The sequence below is a fragment of the Pimephales promelas genome, chromosome 2 (genome assembly GCF_988280905.1).
Source record: "Pimephales promelas chromosome 2, fPimPro1.hap1.1, whole genome shotgun sequence".
NCBI classification, from domain to species: Eukaryota; Metazoa; Chordata; class Actinopteri; order Cypriniformes; family Leuciscidae; genus Pimephales; species Pimephales promelas.
The window spans coordinates 35,120,787-35,142,346 of record NC_142770.1 but is presented as its reverse complement, the minus strand read 5'-3'; the positions used below and the strand labels follow the sequence as shown (position 1 = coordinate 35,142,346).

Below are 21,560 nucleotides of genomic sequence, written 5' to 3'. Positions count from 1 at the left end.
GGAAAGCTATCTGATCTATCAAAACAATATTACTTAAATTTGCTCACAAATGTGTTTTCGCAAAACGGATATAAATTGCGCTATATGCAGATTTAAAGGGTTAGTTCACCCAAAAATGAAAATTAAGTCATTAATTACTCACCCCCATGCTGTACCAACCCCGTAAGACCTTCGTTCGTCTTCGGAACACAAATGAAGATATTTTTGATTAAATTTGAGAGCTGTATAACTACCACATTGGCTCCTAAAGGACTGCCTCTTGACGGCCCAGAAAGTCAATGAAGAAAATGTTTAAATATCCCAAGTGACTACCGTGGCTCAACTATATGTTTATCAAGCGACGCGAATACTTTTTGTGCGAAAAAACAAACAAAAATAACGAGTTTATTCGACTATTTCTTTTCTTCCTTGTAGGCCAGAACGAGACTTCCTTAGATTTCCACGACGCATGCGCGAGATTTGCGATCTGCTCACATCAGCTTACACCACTTCAGATCGCAAATCTCGCGCATGCGTCGTGGAAATCTAAGGAAGTCTCGTTCTGGCCTACAAGGAAGAAAAGAAATAGTCGAATAAACTCGTTATTTTTGTTTGTTTTTTCGCACAAAAAGTATTCGCGTCGCTTGATAAACATATAGTTGAGCCACGGTAGTCACTTGGGATATTTAAACATTTTCTTCATTGACTTTTTGGGCCGTCAAGAGGCAGTCCTTTAGGAGCCAATGTGGTAGTTATACAGCTCTCAAATTTAATCAAAAATATCTTCATTTGTGTTCCGAAGACGAACGAAGGTCTTACGGGGTTGGTACAGCATGGGGGTGAGTAATTAATGACTTAATTTTCATTTTTGGGTGAACTAACCCTTTAAGTTCACGTCACCGAAAACAACAGATATGAGCTGCTGCATTTGATAGATCAGCTAATTTCAAAATCAAAAGACTGCAATGAGAGAGAGCTGCAACAGCCCTGGTAAGATCATTTAGTTTCTTTACCTTTAATGATAAGGAGTATTGTCTGCGACTTTCAATTTAATTTGCAATAGTTTGTACGTTGGCTTTATGAATAGACGCTCAGCTACCGTGATGCGTGTTGTAGCGTTGTCGCGTCTTGCTATAACATTACACAGCCTCTCACACTATTATTTTTTTAGCGTTTTTGGGAGGAGTAAAATTTAGATACGTGGTTCAACAATCAGATACATTTAGACTTCATTATCACATCTCGTCTCAGATGTCCTCCTGAAGAAGTGGTTTGAGTGATCGGATTTAAATAGTCTCGAATGCGCTTCGTATGGCATTTATATGTGGCATTTTCACGATCAGATCACAGAACACGCATGAAGTGGACAGGTGTAACATCTCTTCAATGAAAGGCATTCAGGTGATTATCCACACTAATTTTTTACCCTGGCCTTAATTTGAGACTGGCCTTTTGTCCGCGTTAATCACGCACCTGCCCACTATCAGAGGCCCGGGTTTTATTTGAATATCTTTTTTTTATTTGCGGAATTACGGTAAAATCACAAGAAAAAACATAAAAACAAGTGAAAACTGACTAACTGCAATGCATTTCACTGGACGTGGAAGCAAAGAATGTCTGAGTGTATTGGGTGAGCTGCACACTGTGATTGGCTCATCACGTTTTGGGGCATGGCTTAGACATTGGTCAATTGTATCTCTTGTTCCCTGATGAAGAGAACAGAGATGTTAGGCTTGTTTAACTTAAAGAGGCACTGCACAAACTGATCAATGCATGACAAAGTAGCGCAAGAGTATACAGAGCTGTCTGTTTTAATCGCTTTTGTGGTACTTTGTCAAGTTAAACAAGCTTTTTATGTTTATACTGCAGAGCTGGCAACTTTTGAGTTTAGCATGACGTGAGAATTCTCCGTGGGGTCTGGGGAGGGGGTTTTGGGCGGTGGGGTCGCTGCGAAAGATACGCAAGGTCTTTCGTTCACTGTTCCGACCGTGGACGAAAGACCTTGCGTGTCTCTGCTCTGCTGTCGTGCGCGTGTGCGGCATATATATATATATAATAATAATATTTATTATTATTAACTATTTATTATATATACTATATAATATATATATTTATTAATATATATTATTAACTATTTGTTATATTTATTATTATTATATATAGATATAGATCTTATACATAAGATTATCTTTTAAAATCAGTTGAACACGGAGCTGTTTTTCCTGTGAATAAGACTGGAAAAGCTGTAGTGGACGGAAGCGGAGTGATAACAGAATGCTTAGAGTGCAGAGAGGAACATACTTTGACTCCTTTTGACTCCAGGAAAGCGTCCTGGCTTTGCGTCTGCGCCTTTAGGAGCTCAACATCTGTCTCGCATGCAAGCTCGCTCTAGATTTGAGGATATTTGAACTAATTTGCGGTAAAACTAGTCGACCACAAGTGACGTCATGGTGAATTGTCGTATTATACAAGATGGCAGCCTGCATCTGCTCAGTTAGCTCTGTTTTGAGGAGCTGAGACTGTCTTGGCCAGCAATAGAGATGATTATTTGTTTGTGTGCAACCTAAATGGATGCAGGCTGCCATCTTGTATACCCCCATGGGAAGTGCCTTGGCATGCAAATTCCAGTGGTCATTTCTTTACTACTCAGAGTTGATTGGGCTTCTAAGTGAGACCCGAATATGTCAACTTTACTGACAGAAAGGGAACTTTTAATTGATTCACTTTTTTCTGTTTTTGTTTTTTGTTTTCAGCTCTTGACACCAGGCTTTATGCATTAATTGGCATGATGATTTCAGTGTGTGTCATTCATGGTGGTGTTGGCCCACACTTTTTTTCCAAACGACTGTTCCTGCAGATGTGTGGGGAAAAACAGAACCTGCTGTCTTTGATGAAGTTGGAGACCACTCCTTCAAAGAAAAACTACTCAAGGTAATCTAAAAACTATAATCACACTGACTATTTTAAAACATCCTAAAAGTCAACTGTTTTAGTGACTGCTTGTTTAAGATTAAGGAGGCAGAGACTGTAGAACTGGCAAACAGTGCCATAAGTGAGGCAGAGGACAGCCTGAGCATAATGGGAGCACTTCGAACTGTCAGATCGTTGCAAGAAAGAGATTTCTTGGTCCAGTCAGCCTTGGGCTTCTACACCGATGGACGTACTCGTGCTGCATTGGCACAGTAAGTGATTACCCCCTAACATCAAGTATGCTAACTTTTATACTGTCCACCAGGAGGTGCTATAGGCATATATTATCTTTGATTTTGTTTTCCCTGAAGAGATATATCCGGTTTTTGATAGGGATGTCCAGATCCGATCACGTGAACGGAAATCGGGCCCGATTACGTGGTTTCAGACTCGATTGGAATCTGACTTCACCTCCTGATCAGGACTCGGATATATGTATATTTGGGGTGTAACGGTACATGTAGGGCTGGGCGGTATGATGGTATATATCGTTACCGTGGTAGAAAATGACAACCGTAACAGTTTTATTTATTCTGTGTATACCGCGAAATGTAAATAAGTGGGCGTGGTTAACTCCCGTGCAGCGCACGTGAGACTGAGACACTGAGATTTGTCAAAGAAACGTGGAGAAAGCAAATCAAGAGGATCCACAAGGAATGAGTTTTTCAAAGGGTTGTTGTTGTGATATTTTCGGGGGAAAGGCGCAGCCGTCAACTAGAGCAGTGCAGCAGCACCCAGGATAGTTTAGAGGAGCGCATGTTCGCAACGGGGAAAGCATGAAGTTTACTTGATAACAACATTTTATGTATCAATATCGTTACGAATAGAAATAACTAGGGCTGTCAGTTAAACGCGTTATTAACGGCGTTAACGCAAACCGATTTTAACGGCGTTAATTTTTTTTATCGTGCGATTAACGGTCTTTTTGTCCTAGCAAACTTTGTTGTTTTTTCACATGCTTTTGCAACAGGACGCGGCATGCGTCCTGATCCATTTCGCCGTCTCGTGCTCGTCATCCACACAAAGCCGGCTCACAAGCCGAAACGTGTGTTTGCGGCGTACCTGTTGTTTCGTTTACTAGATCCGCTTGCGCTTTGGTCGAAGAAGCAACAAAACTTCCTCGTGCGGCCATTAAAATGAATGGGTTTCAGAGCCCAGCGCGAGGACGTTTTGTGCCGCACTCACTCGTTTCGGCTTGCGAGCCGGCCAAATAGTAACGTTACGTTTTGAGTGGATGACGAGCGCGAGATGCCGAAATGGATGCCCTAAGATTCTGAATGGAAAGTTTACTTTTAAAAAGTTGCCATATTGTCCCATTGACAAGATCAAGTGATCTGTGTTTTGTCGTTTTTGAACTGAGCTATCATCATCGCAGCACGTCCAGTCTGAAACACCACTTGATGATGGCCAAGAAAACACACACACATAGATGATGCGAATTCTCCGTAAAGGCAGGGCTGTCCAATCCTGTTCCTGGGGATCTACCTTGCTCCAGAGTTCAGCTCCAACCCTGATCAAACAAATCTGTCTGTATCAAGTGCTCCTGAAGATCTTAATTAGCTGGTTCAGTTGTTTGATCTGGGTTGGAGCTAAATTTTGCTAGATGGGAGATCTGTAGGAACAAGATTGGGCAGCCCTGGTTAAAAGGGTTCATGATTGATATTATGACTTACATATTTTTCCCATAATCTACTTGTTTTGTAGGTTTGAGGAGGGGTTACAAACCTTGGGTCTGCTTGAGGAAATCAAGAATCAGCCTCGTGTTTTTGAAAACCTTTTCATTAACCTTGAAAAGCCACTTCAGGCAAAAGATTTGTCTTCTTTGTTTGAAGTGTGTTTTTCACCAGTCGGAAGTAACAGGCGGCAACAAGAGAACCAGACCATCTGCTTCTGGAGAGACTGGCTTATAGATGTTGAAGGTATGTTACACATTAGAATATGTGCAAAAATAGAAAAACATTACTTTAAATAGTAACATTTCATACTATTATAATGTATCATACTATTATACTATTATAATGTATCGTACTATTATAATGTATTTTTTATCAAATAAATGCAGCTGGTGAACATAAGACTTCTTTCAATAATATTAATGTTTCGAAAGTTTGACCGGTATAAAACAGTTTGATCTGGTTTACATTCATCTTACTGTAATATCCATGATCCTGTCTTTTTACTATTATTATTATTTTCTATGTTTACCTTGTTTGTAGAAGGAGAATGCAGCCCTCTATCAATGGAGATGGTCCTAGAATTTACTTCAGGAGCATCAACCGTGCCTCCACTTGGGTTCCCTCAACGTCCCCAAATCCAGTTTCTTCATGAAAATTCAGGATACAAACAAATTTACCCTGAGGCCAATACATGTTTGATAATACTTAGACTACCACTTTACAACAACTATGATGACTTCAAAACATACATGACTAATGGAATACTGCAGGCTCCAACCTTTGGGATTCCATAAGAATGAGGCGACCATTTTTAGTGTGCCATGAAAAAATCAAATTGTGGCATTTGGAGACTATTTTACTTAAAGGGTTAGTTCACCCAAAAATGAAAATTATGTCATTAATGATTCACCCTCATGTCATTCCAAGCCCGTAAGACCTCCGTTCATCTTCGGAACACAGTTTAAGATATTTTAGATTTAATCCGAGAGCTTTCTTTCACTCCATTGAAAATGTATGTACCTTATTCTGTCCTTGTCCATAAAGGCAATACAGACATCATCAAGGTAGTCCATGTGACATGAGTGGACCAAAAAGTATTTTCGATGCTTCAAAAAATTCGAACTAACCCACTCGTGTCACATGGACTACTTTGATGATGTCTGTATTTCCTTTATGGTCAAGGACAGTATAAGGTACATACATTTACAATGGAGTGACAGAAAGCTCTCGGATTAAATCAGAAATATCTTAAACTGTGTCCCGGAGATGAACGAAGGTCTTACGGGCTTGGAACGACATGAGGGTGAGTCATTAATGACATAATTTTCATTTTTGGGTGAACTAACCCTTTAATCACTTTCGTAACTATCACTTACTTAATTACTTAATTTCTTCTGAAGTCATCTAGAGCTCATAGAATATTGTTGAACTGGTTTTCTGTTCAGTTCTTACATTTTAAGAGAAGTGTATACCCAAAATTACTAATTTTGTATTAATTACTTGCATGTTTTTTTTTTATATAAAACAATGCTGAAGATATGGAAACCTTTCTGAATAAAGGGATTTGTAAAAACTACAATGACTTTATGCTGTCTTTTTTTATTTTATTGTTTGCAATTTGGTTATGTTGTTCTCACAGGCTAGGACAGTATATAACATGTTTTTTTTTTTCCTGTTATAGAAAAAACAAGGGGTTTTGAAAAACCTTTCTGAAAGCAATAATTTTGAACCACAATGCATTTGATTTCAAACGTATTTAAAATATAATTGTTACAAGTGAAAAAAATATTAATGCATTTTGATAAACTGGCCTAATAGTACTGTACAATACAAATCTCACACACTACAATATTTTAACTTAATGGCTAACTGGTCTAGTTATATATTTTGAACCTACTCTTGTTGGAATCTGGAAATTTCTCTGCAGCAAGTCATGTATTTTTCCTTCAGGTCAGTGATTCTTGTCAGGGTATCTTTAAGTATTTGCCATTGTCTGGGATGCAAATTAATTTGTAGTTGAGTAACCACTACAGCTCTTTCCAGGGCATCCTGATTAACTTCCAACTGAGTTAGCTGAGGGCTGTTTCACAAAAGCAGAATTTAGAAATCCAGGATAAGAGATAAAGCTGGGCTTGACCTAGTGTGATCAGTGCATCCTGGCTTTATGAGTTTCACAAAGGCCAAACCAGGCTCAGGAGGAGCGGCTATGTCAAGCCAGGTGTAAGTAATTCAGATAAGTGGGAGTCAACAGCTTTCTTCAACAGACCACACAGTCCATCACGGATTCATTGATGCTACAATGGATAAGTTGCGTGCGCCATACTTCAAGTGTTGGGTGTAACTAATTACTAAGTATATTACTATACTTACTAAGTAATTAGGGCCCAAGCCCTGAAAGGGCGAAGGCCCTATTGTTTTCCTTAGGATTATTAGGGCCCAAGCCCTGAAGGGGCGAAGGCCCTATTGTTTTCCTTGGGATTATTAGGGCCCAAGCCCTGAAAGGGCGAAGGCCCTATTGTTTTCCTAAGGATTATTATTATTATTATTATTAGGGCCCAAGCCCTGAAGGGGCGAAGGCCCTATTGTTTTCCTTGGGATTATTTATTATTAGGGCCCAAGCCCTGAAAGGGCGAAGGCCCTATTGTTTTCCTAAGGATTATTTATTAGGGCCCAAGCCCTGAAAGGGCGAAGGCCCTATTGTTTTCCTAACGATTATTATTAGGGCCCAAGCCCTGAAAGGGCGAAGGCCCTATTGTTTTCCTAAGGATTATTAGGGCCCAAGCCCTGAAAGGGCGAAGGCCCTATTGTTTTCCTTCCGATTATTTTTTTTTTTTCTTTTATTTTTCTAACGACTATTCGGGCACTTTTGGGGCCCTTAACATGCTCAAAAACTCTTGAAACTTTGCACACGGGTCAGAACCCGCGGCCATCAGGGCCGGGCTGAAGATGGTACCCGGGCGTGGCAGGGGGGCTCGACAGCGCCCCCTGGAACGGGCTCCGAACACTTGGTCCATAACTCAAACACGCTTGTATATAATATTATGAAACCCGGTACACATGTCGATCTCATTGTTTCATATATACTTCGCACTTTTACTTTTTACCCCAGCCCAACAGGAAGTCGGCTATTTAGGGTTGTTCGTAAAACACTCGCAATGGAATTTTAAATACTCCTCCTAGAGCTCTGATCCAAATTCGACGAAATTTCGGTCAGCGTGAAGTCAAGGCATTGAAGATGAAAGTTTGCGAGGGGATTTTTGATATCTCGAACGGTTTGGCCGTGGCGAGGAAACGAAATTATGGCGAGAAACGTGAAACAGAAAGTGTGTCATAACTTCAGCATACATCAACCGATCTTGATGAAACTTCAGCAGTGTGTTCGCTGTAAGAGGACGATCACATGGATGTGACTATTGTGAGTCAAAGTTATAGCGCCACCAACTGGCAGCAGGAAGTGTGTCATTTTCAAAATGTTTTGAAATCACCCTCTAATTTTTAGTCGATTTGCTTCAAACTTAATCTGTATACTGCAAATACACAGCAGATGAAGACCTGTGAATGGATTCTTGATATCTTTAAAACTGTAGCCGTGGCAACGCATCAAACTTAACCATTCTTTTAGGATGCTTTTGAGACCCTTAGCATGCTTTAAATTGCATGAAACTCGACAGACACATCACATTTATTAGCCAGTAGACATGTGCAAAGTTTCAGAAACGGGCGTGGTGAGGGCTCAGTAGCGCCACCTTTTGACAAAAGTGGGGTTGTTAGTTTTATCTACAGTTACAAAAATCGGTATGTATATTGTACTCCTCGAGCCGGACAACTTTCTAATTGACACTCATTAGCTAGGACCCACAGAAAGTCAGATATGTTTGTTTGAATGTAGAGAAAATCTCAGAATTTTGCCAGTCTCTCAGTGTCCCTCTGTGTGAGTGAGAGGAGGGGCGCCTGTCAGGTTAATTTTAACCCTTTATTTGCTGTGTGCGACTTCTCTGGCATTTTCGGGGGCCTTAACATCCTCGAAAACTCTTGAAACTTTGCACACGGGTCAGAACCCATGGCCATCAGGGCCGGGCTGAAGCTGGTAACCGGGCGTGGCAGGGCGGCTCGACAGCGCCCCCTTGACTGGGATTCGAACATTTGTCCATAAATCAAACACACTTGCATGAATTAATATGAAACTCGGTACAATTATAGATCACATCAGGCCAAACAACTTTCGTGCTCTAAGTTTTATGACAGTTCAAATGGAAGTTATTTATGAATTATGAATTATGGGTTGTTTGAATAATTGTCCTAGGAGAAATACATCAAATTACAACGCATGTGTTTACCAATCACAACCAAACTCGGTGTGCATGAAGTCAAGACATTGAGGATGCTCAATTCCGGACGGATTTTTGATATCTCGAACGGTCTGGCCGTGGCGAGGAAATGAATTTTATGACTAAAAAAGGACACATAAAGTGTGTTATAACTTTGCTCAATTTACCTACAGTTACAAAACTTACCACGTATATTGTTCTCGTCAAGCCGATCAACTTTCCAATTTAAAGTCATTCGCTCTGAGCAACAGAAAGTCAGATATTGTAGTTTGAATGGATTTATTTCCCCTGCGATTCTCTCTCTTTCTCTCTCTCTCTCTCTCTCTCTCTCTCTGTGTGTGTGTGTGTGGGTGTGGGTGTGGGTGTCTGTGTGGGGAGGGGAGGGCTGTTGTCTGTGTTTATGTGTGTGTGTGTGTGGCTGGCTGCGATTTTTCCTACAAGTCCTTGTCTCTAAGTCCTTGTCTTTTTGCATAACAATTTCGCATAACAATATTTTTAAATGACAAAATAGGCATATAACCCCCATCTTTTAAATGTATAGTTTGCTTTAAATAAAAGTAAGATTGTATTTGTAATTGAAGTTGAATGAATTTAAAATTCATGTGCTATATTTCAATATATTTGTTTTCCTTAAGATTGTAAAACACTAACTTCATTCTTATCTGAATTACAAATATTTGTTTCTGTATAAAATAATACTCTGACTAAAAACACATTTGATGTTTGTTTTTTTTTTTGTTTTTTTATTTACATGTATTTGTGTGTGTGTGTGTGTGTGTGTGTATAAAGTGCAGGGTTTTTTTTAGATAAAGTAGAATTTCTATAACTATGTGTTGAACTAATAAATCACTCTTGTGTGTGTTAAACACAATCTACTTAATACAGACAACTTCATTATAAAGATAAATAACAAATCCAAAAAATATATGATTATAATCTATGACAAAAAAGCCATTACAAACTATATTAATCGAAAATACACATTGCTCTTTGTATTGTTGTAAAATATTCATGAAAAACAAGATAACAAAAATCAAAAAGATAAATTATTTTAGATATAGCCATGTTTTAAATGTATAGCAGAGATGTTAATTGAGGCAGCAACATACAAACTTTCTAGAACAACATGGACCTGGATAGCTGGTTTTTATGGAGGACAGTGAAGAGGAAGAGGGTGCAAATCAAACAGCTCATTCTCAGACTACACAGCAAACAGCTTAAGTTTTTAGTGCTTTGTTTGAGGTTTTTAGTGCTCTGTCCTATCTATTATCAACATATAATAGATGGAACAGAACAAGAAAGGCAATTAATAATCTGTCATTGCGTCACTGCATTATGATATGAAAGGCTCAGTACAGTGTGGCACAAAACGCTTATGCGCATCCCGAGTGGAAAATGATGCGCTTAAAGCCACATGGAGTTACAGCGCACAGCGCATCGAGTCCGCATTGATACAAGCTCTACAATACACTTCTTTTTGATAGTCAAAGCGGGGGTTACGTTTTTACACGTCGTACAGAATAACCCTAAAGGCACCAAGGTGGCGGTGCCACCGGCTTCATATTAAATATAAATATAGCTGTGAGCAGCGATAAAGGGCCAAAGCCGGCGGTACCACCATCCCAGTGCCTTTGGGTAACTAAAGGCATCGGGGTTGCGGTGCCACCGGCTTGGGCCCGCAATCGCTGCTCGCAGCTATATTTTATTATTAGGGCCCAAGCCCTGAAAGGGCGAAGGCCCTATTGTTTTCCTTGGGATTATTTTTCTTTACTATTATTATTATTAGGGCCCAAGCCCGGAAAGGGCGAAGGCCCTATTGTTTTCCTAACGATTATTATTATTATTTATACGACTATTTGGGCACTTTTGGGGCCCTTAACATGCTCAAAAACTCTTGAAACTTTGCACACGGGTCAGAATCCGCGGCCATCAGGGCCGGGCTGAAGATGGTACCCGGGCGTGGCAGGGGGGCTAGACAGCGCCCCCTGGAACGGGGTCCGAAAACTTGGTCCATAAATCAAACACGCTTGCATGTAATAATATGAAACTCGGTGCACATGTTGATCTCATCGTTCATATATACCTCAAACTATTACTTTTTACCCCAGCCCAACAGGAAGTCGGTTATTTAGGGTTGTTCATAAAACACTCGCAATGGAATTTGAAGTACTCCTCCTAGAGAATTCAAACACACGGCACGAAACTCGGTCAGCATGAAGTCAAGGCATTGAGGATGAAAGTTTGCGAGGGGATTTTTGATATCTCGAGCGGTTTGGCCGTGGCGAGGAAACGAAATTATGGCGAGAAACGTGAAACAGAAAGTGTGTCATAACTTCAGCATACATCAACCGATCTTGATGAAACTTCAGCAGTGTGTTCGCTGTAAGAGGACGATCACATGGATGTGACTATTGTGAGTCAAAGTTATAGCGCCACCAACTGGCAGCAGGAAGTGTGTCATTTTCAAAATGTTTTGAAATCACCCTCTAATTTTTAGTCGATTTGCTTCAAACTTAATCTGTATACTGCAAATACACAGCAGATGAAGACCTGTGAATGGATTCTTGATATCTTTAAAACTGTAGCCGTGGCAACGCATCAAACTTAACCATTCTTTTAGGATGCTTTTGAGACCCTTAGCATGCTTTAAATTGCATGAAACTCGACAGACACATCACATTTATTAGCCAGTAGACATGTGCAAAGTTTCAGAAACGGGCGTGGTGAGGGCTCAGTAGCGCCACCTTTTGACAAAAGTGGGGTTGTTAGTTTTATCTACAGTTACAAAAATCGGTATGTATATTGTACTCCTCGAGCCGGACAACTTTCTAATTGACACTCATTAGCTAGGACCCACAGAAAGTCAGATATGTTTGTTTGAATGTAGAGAAAATCTCAGAATTTTGCCAGTCTCTCAGTGTCCCTCTGTGTGAGTGAGAGGAGGGGCGCCTGTCAGGTTAATTTTAACCCTTTATTTGCTGTGTGCGACTTCTCTGGCATTTTCGGGGGCCTTAACATCCTCGAAAACTCTTGAAACTTTGCACACGGGTCAGAACCCATGGCCATCAGGGCCGGGCTGAAGCTGGTAACCGGGCGTGGCAGGGCGGCTCGACAGCGCCCCCTTGACTGGGATTCGAACATTTGTCCATAAATCAAACACACTTGCATGAATTAATATGAAACTCGGTACAATTATAGATCACATCAGGCCAAACAACTTTCGTGCTCTAAGTTTTATGACAGTTCAAATGGAAGTTATTTATGAATTATGAATTATGGGTTGTTTGAATAATTGTCCTAGGAGAAATACATCAAATTACAACGCATGTGTTTACCAATCACAACCAAACTCGGTGTGCATGAAGTCAAGACATTGAGGATGCTCAATTCCGGACGGATTTTTGATATCTCGAACGGTCTGGCCGTGGCGAGGAAATGAATTTTATGACTAAAAAAGGACACATAAAGTGTGTTATAACTTTGCTCAATTTACCTACAGTTACAAAACTTACCACGTATATTGTTCTCGTCAAGCCGATCAACTTTCCAATTTAAAGTCATTCGCTCTGAGCAACAGAAAGTCAGATATTGTAGTTTGAATGGATTTATTTCCCCTGCGATTCTCTCTCTTTCTCTCTCTCTCTCTCTCTCTCTCTCTCTGTGTGTGTGTGTGTGGGTGTGGGTGTGGGTGTCTGTGTGGGGAGGGGAGGGCTGTTGTCTGTGTTTATGTGTGTGTGTGTGTGGCTGGCTGCGATTTTTCCTACAAGTCCTTGTCTCTAAGTCCTTGTCTTTTTGCATAACAATTTCGCATAACAATATTTTTAAATGACAAAATAGGCATATAACCCCCATCTTTTAAATGTATAGTTTGCTTTAAATAAAAGTAAGATTGTATTTGTAATTGAAGTTGAATGAATTTAAAATTCATGTGCTATATTTCAATATATTTGTTTTCCTTAAGATTGTAAAACACTAACTTCATTCTTATCTGAATTACAAATATTTGTTTCTGTATAAAATAATACTCTGACTAAAAACACATTTGATGTTTGTTTTTTTTTTTGTTTTTTTATTTACATGTATTTGTGTGTGTGTGTGTGTGTGTGTGTATAAAGTGCAGGGTTTTTTTTAGATAAAGTAGAATTTCTATAACTATGTGTTGAACTAATAAATCACTCTTGTGTGTGTTAAACACAATCTACTTAATACAGACAACTTCATTATAAAGATAAATAACAAATCCAAAAAATATATGATTATAATCTATGACAAAAAAGCCATTACAAACTATATTAATCGAAAATACACATTGCTCTTTGTATTGTTGTAAAATATTCATGAAAAACAAGATAACAAAAATCAAAAAGATAAATTATTTTAGATATAGCCATGTTTTAAATGTATAGCAGAGATGTTAATTGAGGCAGCAACATACAAACTTTCTAGAACAACATGGACCTGGATAGCTGGTTTTTATGGAGGACAGTGAAGAGGAAGAGGGTGCAAATCAAACAGCTCATTCTCAGACTACACAGCAAACAGCTTAAGTTTTTAGTGCTTTGTTTGAGGTTTTTAGTGCTCTGTCCTATCTATTATCAACATATAATAGATGGAACAGAACAAGAAAGGCAATTAATAATCTGTCATTGCGTCACTGCATTATGATATGAAAGGCTCAGTACAGTGTGGCACAAAACGCTTATGCGCATCCCGAGTGGAAAATGATGCGCTTAAAGCCACATGGAGTTACAGCGCACAGCGCATCGAGTCCGCATTGATACAAGCTCTACAATACACTTCTTTTTGATAGTCAAAGCGGGGGTTACGTTTTTACACGTCGTACAGAATAACCCTAAAGGCACCAAGGTGGCGGTGCCACCGGCTTCATATTAAATATAAATATAGCTGTGAGCAGCGATAAAGGGCCAAAGCCGGCGGTACCACCATCCCAGTGCCTTTGGGTAACTAAAGGCATCGGGGTTGCGGTGCCACCGGCTTGGGCCCGCAATCGCTGCTCGCAGCTATATTTTATTATTAGGGCCCAAGCCCTGAAAGGGCGAAGGCCCTATTGTTTTCCTTGGGATTATTTTTCTTTACTATTATTATTATTAGGGCCCAAGCCCGGAAAGGGCGAAGGCCCTATTGTTTTCCTAACGATTATTATTATTATTTATACGACTATTTGGGCACTTTTGGGGCCCTTAACATGCTCAAAAACTCTTGAAACTTTGCACACGGGTCAGAATCCGCGGCCATCAGGGCCGGGCTGAAGATGGTACCCGGGCGTGGCAGGGGGGCTAGACAGCGCCCCCTGGAACGGGGTCCGAAAACTTGGTCCATAAATCAAACACGCTTGCATGTAATAATATGAAACTCGGTGCACATGTTGATCTCATCGTTCATATATACCTCAAACTATTACTTTTTACCCCAGCCCAACAGGAAGTCGGTTATTTAGGGTTGTTCATAAAACACTCGCAATGGAATTTGAAGTACTCCTCCTAGAGAATTCAAACACACGGCACGAAACTCGGTCAGCATGAAGTCAAGGCATTGAGGATGAAAGTTTGCGAGGGGATTTTTGATATCTCGAGCGGTTTGGCCGTGGCGAGGAAACGAAATTATGGCGAGAAACGTGAAACAGAAAGTGTGTCATAACTTCAGCATACATCAACCGATCTTGATGAAACTTCAGCAGTGTGTTCGCTGTAAGAGGACGATCACATGGATGTGACTATTGTGAGTCAAAGTTATAGCGCCACCAACTGGCAGCAGGAAGTGTGTCATTTTCAAAATGTTTTGAAATCACCCTCTAATTTTTAGTCGATTTGCTTCAAACTTAATCTGTATACTGCAAATACACAGCAGATGAAGACCTGTGAATGGATTCTTGATATCTTTAAAACTGTAGCCGTGGCAACGCATCAAACTTAACCATTCTTTTAGGATGCTTTTGAGACCCTTAGCATGCTTTAAATTGCATGAAACTCGACAGACACATCACATTTATTAGCCAGTAGACATGTGCAAAGTTTCAGAAACGGGCGTGGTGAGGGCTCAGTAGCGCCACCTTTTGACAAAAGTGGGGTTGTTAGTTTTATCTACAGTTACAAAAATCGGTATGTATATTGTACTCCTCGAGCCGGACAACTTTCTAATTGACACTCATTAGCTAGGACCCACAGAAAGTCAGATATGTTTGTTTGAATGTAGAGAAAATCTCAGAATTTTGCCAGTCTCTCAGTGTCCCTCTGTGTGAGTGAGAGGAGGGGCGCCTGTCAGGTTAATTTTAACCCTTTATTTGCTGTGTGCGACTTCTCTGGCATTTTCGGGGGCCTTAACATCCTCGAAAACTCTTGAAACTTTGCACACGGGTCAGAACCCATGGCCATCAGGGCCGGGCTGAAGCTGGTAACCGGGCGTGGCAGGGCGGCTCGACAGCGCCCCCTTGACTGGGATTCGAACATTTGTCCATAAATCAAACACACTTGCATGAATTAATATGAAACTCGGTACAATTATAGATCACATCAGGCCAAACAACTTTCGTGCTCTAAGTTTTATGACAGTTCAAATGGAAGTTATTTATGAATTATGAATTATGGGTTGTTTGAATAATTGTCCTAGGAGAAATACATCAAATTACAACGCATGTGTTTACCAATCACAACCAAACTCGGTGTGCATGAAGTCAAGACATTGAGGATGCTCAATTCCGGACGGATTTTTGATATCTCGAACGGTCTGGCCGTGGCGAGGAAATGAATTTTATGACTAAAAAAGGACACATAAAGTGTGTTATAACTTTGCTCAATTTACCTACAGTTACAAAACTTACCACGTATATTGTTCTCGTCAAGCCGATCAACTTTCCAATTTAAAGTCATTCGCTCTGAGCAACAGAAAGTCAGATATTGTAGTTTGAATGGATTTATTTCCCCTGCGATTCTCTCTCTTTCTCTCTCTCTCTCTCTCTCTCTCTCTCTGTGTGTGTGTGTGTGGGTGTGGGTGTGGGTGTCTGTGTGGGGAGGGGAGGGCTGTTGTCTGTGTTTATGTGTGTGTGTGTGTGGCTGGCTGCGATTTTTCCTACAAGTCCTTGTCTCTAAGTCCTTGTCTTTTTGCATAACAATTTCGCATAACAATATTTTTAAATGACAAAATAGGCATATAACCCCCATCTTTTAAATGTATAGTTTGCTTTAAATAAAAGTAAGATTGTATTTGTAATTGAAGTTGAATGAATTTAAAATTCATGTGCTATATTTCAATATATTTGTTTTCCTTAAGATTGTAAAACACTAACTTCATTCTTATCTGAATTACAAATATTTGTTTCTGTATAAAATAATACTCTGACTAAAAACACATTTGATGTTTGTTTTTTTTTTTGTTTTTTTATTTACATGTATTTGTGTGTGTGTGTGTGTGTGTGTGTATAAAGTGCAGGGTTTTTTTTAGATAAAGTAGAATTTCTATAACTATGTGTTGAACTAATAAATCACTCTTGTGTGTGTTAAACACAATCTACTTAATACAGACAACTTCATTATAAAGATAAATAACAAATCCAAAAAATATATGATTATAATCTATGACAAAAAAGCCATTACAAACTATATTAATCGAAAATACACATTGCTCTTTGTATTGTTGTAAAATATTCATGAAAAACAAGATAACAAAAATCAAAAAGATAAATTATTTTAGATATAGCCATGTTTTAAATGTATAGCAGAGATGTTAATTGAGGCAGCAACATACAAACTTTCTAGAACAACATGGACCTGGATAGCTGGTTTTTATGGAGGACAGTGAAGAGGAAGAGGGTGCAAATCAAACAGCTCATTCTCAGACTACACAGCAAACAGCTTAAGTTTTTAGTGCTTTGTTTGAGGTTTTTAGTGCTCTGTCCTATCTATTATCAACATATAATAGATGGAACAGAACAAGAAAGGCAATTAATAATCTGTCATTGCGTCACTGCATTATGATATGAAAGGCTCAGTACAGTGTGGCACAAAACGCTTATGCGCATCCCGAGTGGAAAATGATGCGCTTAAAGCCACATGGAGTTACAGCGCACAGCGCATCGAGTCCGCATTGATACAAGCTCTACAATACACTTCTTTTTGATAGTCAAAGCGGGGGTTACGTTTTTACACGTCGTACAGAATAACCCTAAAGGCACCAAGGTGGCGGTGCCACCGGCTTCATATTAAATATAAATATAGCTGTGAGCAGCGATAAAGGGCCAAAGCCGGCGGTACCACCATCCCAGTGCCTTTGGGTAACTAAAGGCATCGGGGTTGCGGTGCCACCGGCTTGGGCCCGCAATCGCTGCTCGCAGCTATATTTTATTATTAGGGCCCAAGCCCTGAAAGGGCGAAGGCCCTATTGTTTTCCTTGGGATTATTTTTCTTTACTATTATTATTATTAGGGCCCAAGCCCGGAAAGGGCGAAGGCCCTATTGTTTTCCTAACGATTATTATTATTATTTATACGACTATTTGGGCACTTTTGGGGCCCTTAACATGCTCAAAAACTCTTGAAACTTTGCACACGGGTCAGAATCCGCGGCCATCAGGGCCGGGCTGAAGATGGTACCCGGGCGTGGCAGGGGGGCTAGACAGCGCCCCCTGGAACGGGGTCCGAAAACTTGGTCCATAAATCAAACACGCTTGCATGTAATAATATGAAACTCGGTGCACATGTTGATCTCATCGTTCATATATACCTCAAACTATTACTTTTTACCCCAGCCCAACAGGAAGTCGGTTATTTAGGGTTGTTCATAAAACACTCGCAATGGAATTTGAAGTACTCCTCCTAGAGAATTCAAACACACGGCACGAAACTCGGTCAGCATGAAGTCAAGGCATTGAGGATGAAAGTTTGCGAGGGGATTTTTGATATCTCGAGCGGTTTGGCCGTGGCGAGGAAACGAAATTATGGCGAGAATCGTGAAACAGGAAGTGTGTCAGAACTTCAGCATACATTAACTGATCTTGATGAAACTTCAGCAGTTTGTTTGCTGTAAGAGGACAATCACATGGATGTGAATATTGTGAGTCAAAGTTATAGCGCCACCAACTGGCAGCAGGAAGTGTGTCACTTTCAAAATGCTTTGAAATCACCCTCTTATTTTTACCCGATTTGCTTCAAACTTAATCTGTATAATGTAAATACATAGCAGATGAAGACCTGTGAATGGATTCTTGATATCTTTGATACTGTTGCCGTGGCAACGCATCAAACTTTAAAATTCTTTTTTTTGATGATTTTGAGACTCTTAGCGGCTTTTGGGGCCCTTAACGGGTTTGAAAACTCTTGAAACTTTGCACACAGGTCAGATCCCACAGCCATCAGAGCCGGGCTGAAGATGGTACCTGGGTGTGGCAGGGGGGCTAGACAGCGCCCCCTGGAACGGAGTCCGAATACTTGGTCCATAAATCAAACACGCTTGCATGTAATAATATGAAACTCGGTACACATGTTGATCTCATCGTTTCATCTATACCTCACACTCTTACTTTTTACCCCAGCCCAACAGGAAGTCGGCTATTGAGGTTTGTTTGTAAAACGCTCGCAATGGAATGTGCAATACTCCTCCTAGAGAATTCAAACACACGGCACGAAACTCGGTCAGCATGAAGTCAAGGCATTGAGGATGAAAGTTTGCGAGGGGATTTTTGATATCTCGAACGGTTTGGCCGTGGCGAGGAAACGAAATTATGGCGAGAAACGTGAAACAGGAAGTGTGTTATAACTTCAGCATACATTAACTGATCTTGATGAAACTTCAGCAGTGTGTTTGCTGTAAGAGGACGATCACATGGATGTGACTATTGTGAGTCAAAGTTATAGCGCCACCAACTGGCAGCAGGAAGTGTGTAACTTTCAAAATGCTTTGAAATCACCCTTTTATTTTTACCCGATTTGCTTCAAACTTAATCTGTATAATGTAAATATACGGCAGATGTAGACCTGTGAATGGATTCTTGATATCTTTTAAACTGTTGCCGTGGCAACGCATCAAACTTTAACATTCTTTTAGGATGCTTTTGAGACCCTTAGCATGCTTCAAATCGCATGAAACTCGACAGACACATCACATTTATTAGCCAGTAGACATGTGCAAAGTTTCAGAAACGGGCGTGGTGAGGGCTCAGTAGCACCACCTTTTGACAAAAGTGGGGTTGTTAGTTTTAACTAGAGTTACAAAAATCGGTATGTATATTGTACTCCTCGAGCCGGACAACTTTCTAATTGACACTCATTAGCTAGGACCCACAGAAAGTCAGATATCTTTGTTTGAATGTAGAGAAAATCTTAGAATTTAGCCAGTCTCTCAGTGTCTCTCTGTGTGAGTGAGAGGAGGGGCGCCTGTCAGGTTAATTTTAACCCTTTATTTGCTGTGTGCGACTTCTCTGGCATTTTCGGGGGCCTTAACATCCTCTAAAACTCTTGAAACTTTGCACACGGGTCAGAACCCATGGCCATCAGTGCCGGGCTGAAGCTGGTCATCGGGCGTGGCAGGGCGGCTCGACAGCGCCCCCTGGACCGGGATTCGAACATTTGTCCATAAATCAAACACACTTGCGTGAATTAATATGAAACTCGGTACAATTATAGATCACATCAGGCCAAACAACTTTCGTGCTCTAAGTTTTACGACATTTAAAATGGAAGTTGAGAATTATGGGTTGTTTGAATAGTTGTCCTAGGAGAAATACATCAAATTACAACGCATGTGTTTACCAATCACAACCAAACTCGGTGTGCAAGAAGTCAAGACATTGAGGATGAAAGTTTGTGAGGGGATTTTTGATATCTCAAACGGTTTGGCCGTGGCGAGGAAACGAAATTATGGCGAGAAACGTGAAACAGGAAGTGTGTTATAACTTCAGCATACATTAACTGATCTTGATGAAACTTCAGCAGTGTGTTCGCTGTAGGAGGACGATCACATGGATGTGACTATTGTGAGTCAAAGTTATAGCGCCACCAACTGGCAGCAGGAAGTGTGTCACTTTTAAAATGCTTTGATATCACCCTTTTATTTTTACCCGATTTGCTTCAAACTTCATATGTATAATGTAAACATACGGCAGATGTAGACCTGTGAATGGATTCTTGATGTCTTTGAAACTGTTGCCGTGGCGACGCATCAAACTTTACCATTATTTTAGGATGCTTTTGAGACCCTTAGCATGCTTGAAATTGCATGAAACTCGACAGACACATCACATTTATTAGCCAGTAGACACGTGCAAAGTTTCAGAAACGGGCGTGGTGAGGGCTCAGTAGCGCCACCTTTTGACAAAAGTGGGGTTGTTAGTTTTATCAACAGTTACAAAAATCGGTATGTATATTGTACTCCTCGAGCCGGACAACTTTCTAATTGACACTCATTAGCTAGGACCCACAGAAAGTCAGATATTTTTGTTTGAATACGGTCACTCTGAGCCTACATGTCTCTATATCTCTGTCTTTGGCTGTCTATGTGTGTGTGTATCTGTCTGAGTGTGTGTGTCCAGGGGGAGGGGGCTTAACCATTTCACTGCTGTGTGTATGACCTGCATAAAGAAAATACATTTCTTAAGCCTGGTATTTTTTAAATAAGTTTTTATTTTTATTTTTTATAAGTAAAGGCATATAACTAGTTTAATTGTAGTGCATTGACAATAGTTTTATATATTAGTTTATTAATCAGATTAACTTGGTCAATAAACTTGGTCTGAAAATTTGGTCCATAAATCAAACACACTTGCATGTAATAATATGAAACTCGGTAAACATATGGATCTCATCGGTTCATGTATACTTCACACTCTTACTTTTTACTCCAGCCCAACAGGAAGTTGGCTATTTAGGGTTGTTTGTAAAAAAACATGCAATGGAATAATTTAAAGTACTTCTCTAGAGAATTCAAAGAAATGCCACCAATCTCGATCAGCGTGAAGTCAAGACATTGAGGATAAAAAATTGCCAGGGGATTTTTGATACCTCGAACGGTTTGGCCGTGGCGAGGAAACAAAATTATGGCGAGAAACATGAAACAGGAAGAGTCTTATAAATTCTGCATACATTAACTGATCTTGTTGAAACTTCAGCAGTGTGTTCGCTGTAAGAGGACGATCACATGGATGTGACTATTGTGAGTCAAAGTTATAGCGCCACCAACTGGCAACAGAAAGTGTGTCACTTTCAAAATGCTTTGAACTCACCCTTTTATTTTTTCCCCGATTTGCTTCAAACTTCATCTGTATAATGTAAATACATAGCAGATGAAGACCTGTGAATGGATTCTTGATATCTTTGATACTGTTGCCATGGCATAAACTTTACCATTCTTTCAGAATCACTTCGGGCGATAGTTTAAACTCAAAATCATAAATAGGGCTATAATGCACTCTTGTGTCATTATTTTTCTATATTTATTACGTATGTGACAGAGGATGTTATTTTATTGCGAGTGTACACAAATATAGGTAAACAGTTTGCAGTCTGAATGTTGTCCTTTATGAACAAAATAACGGATTATGTTTCCTGTTTCCACTGTTCACACACACACACACGCACACTCCGGCTTGAGAGAGGCGCGCG

General features: G+C 40.1%; 1 protein-coding gene and 1 long non-coding RNA gene across 2 annotated transcripts in view; both read left to right on the top strand.

Annotated features, from left to right (window-relative positions):
• LOC148997257 (uncharacterized) overlaps positions 1 to 21,560 on the top strand; it is a 449,839-nt gene that overhangs the window by 66,218 nt on the left and 362,061 nt on the right. The window lies entirely within an intron of this gene.
• Positions 3,046 to 5,426, top strand: LOC148997260 (G2/M phase-specific E3 ubiquitin-protein ligase-like). Its single transcript, XM_089122248.1, has 3 exons — positions 3,046 to 3,161; positions 4,654 to 4,868; positions 5,166 to 5,426. The coding sequence occupies exons 1-3, from the start codon at positions 3,058 to 3,060 to the stop codon at positions 5,417 to 5,419; spliced, it is 573 nt and encodes a 190-aa protein (XP_088978374.1). The 5' UTR covers positions 3,046 to 3,057; the 3' UTR covers positions 5,420 to 5,426.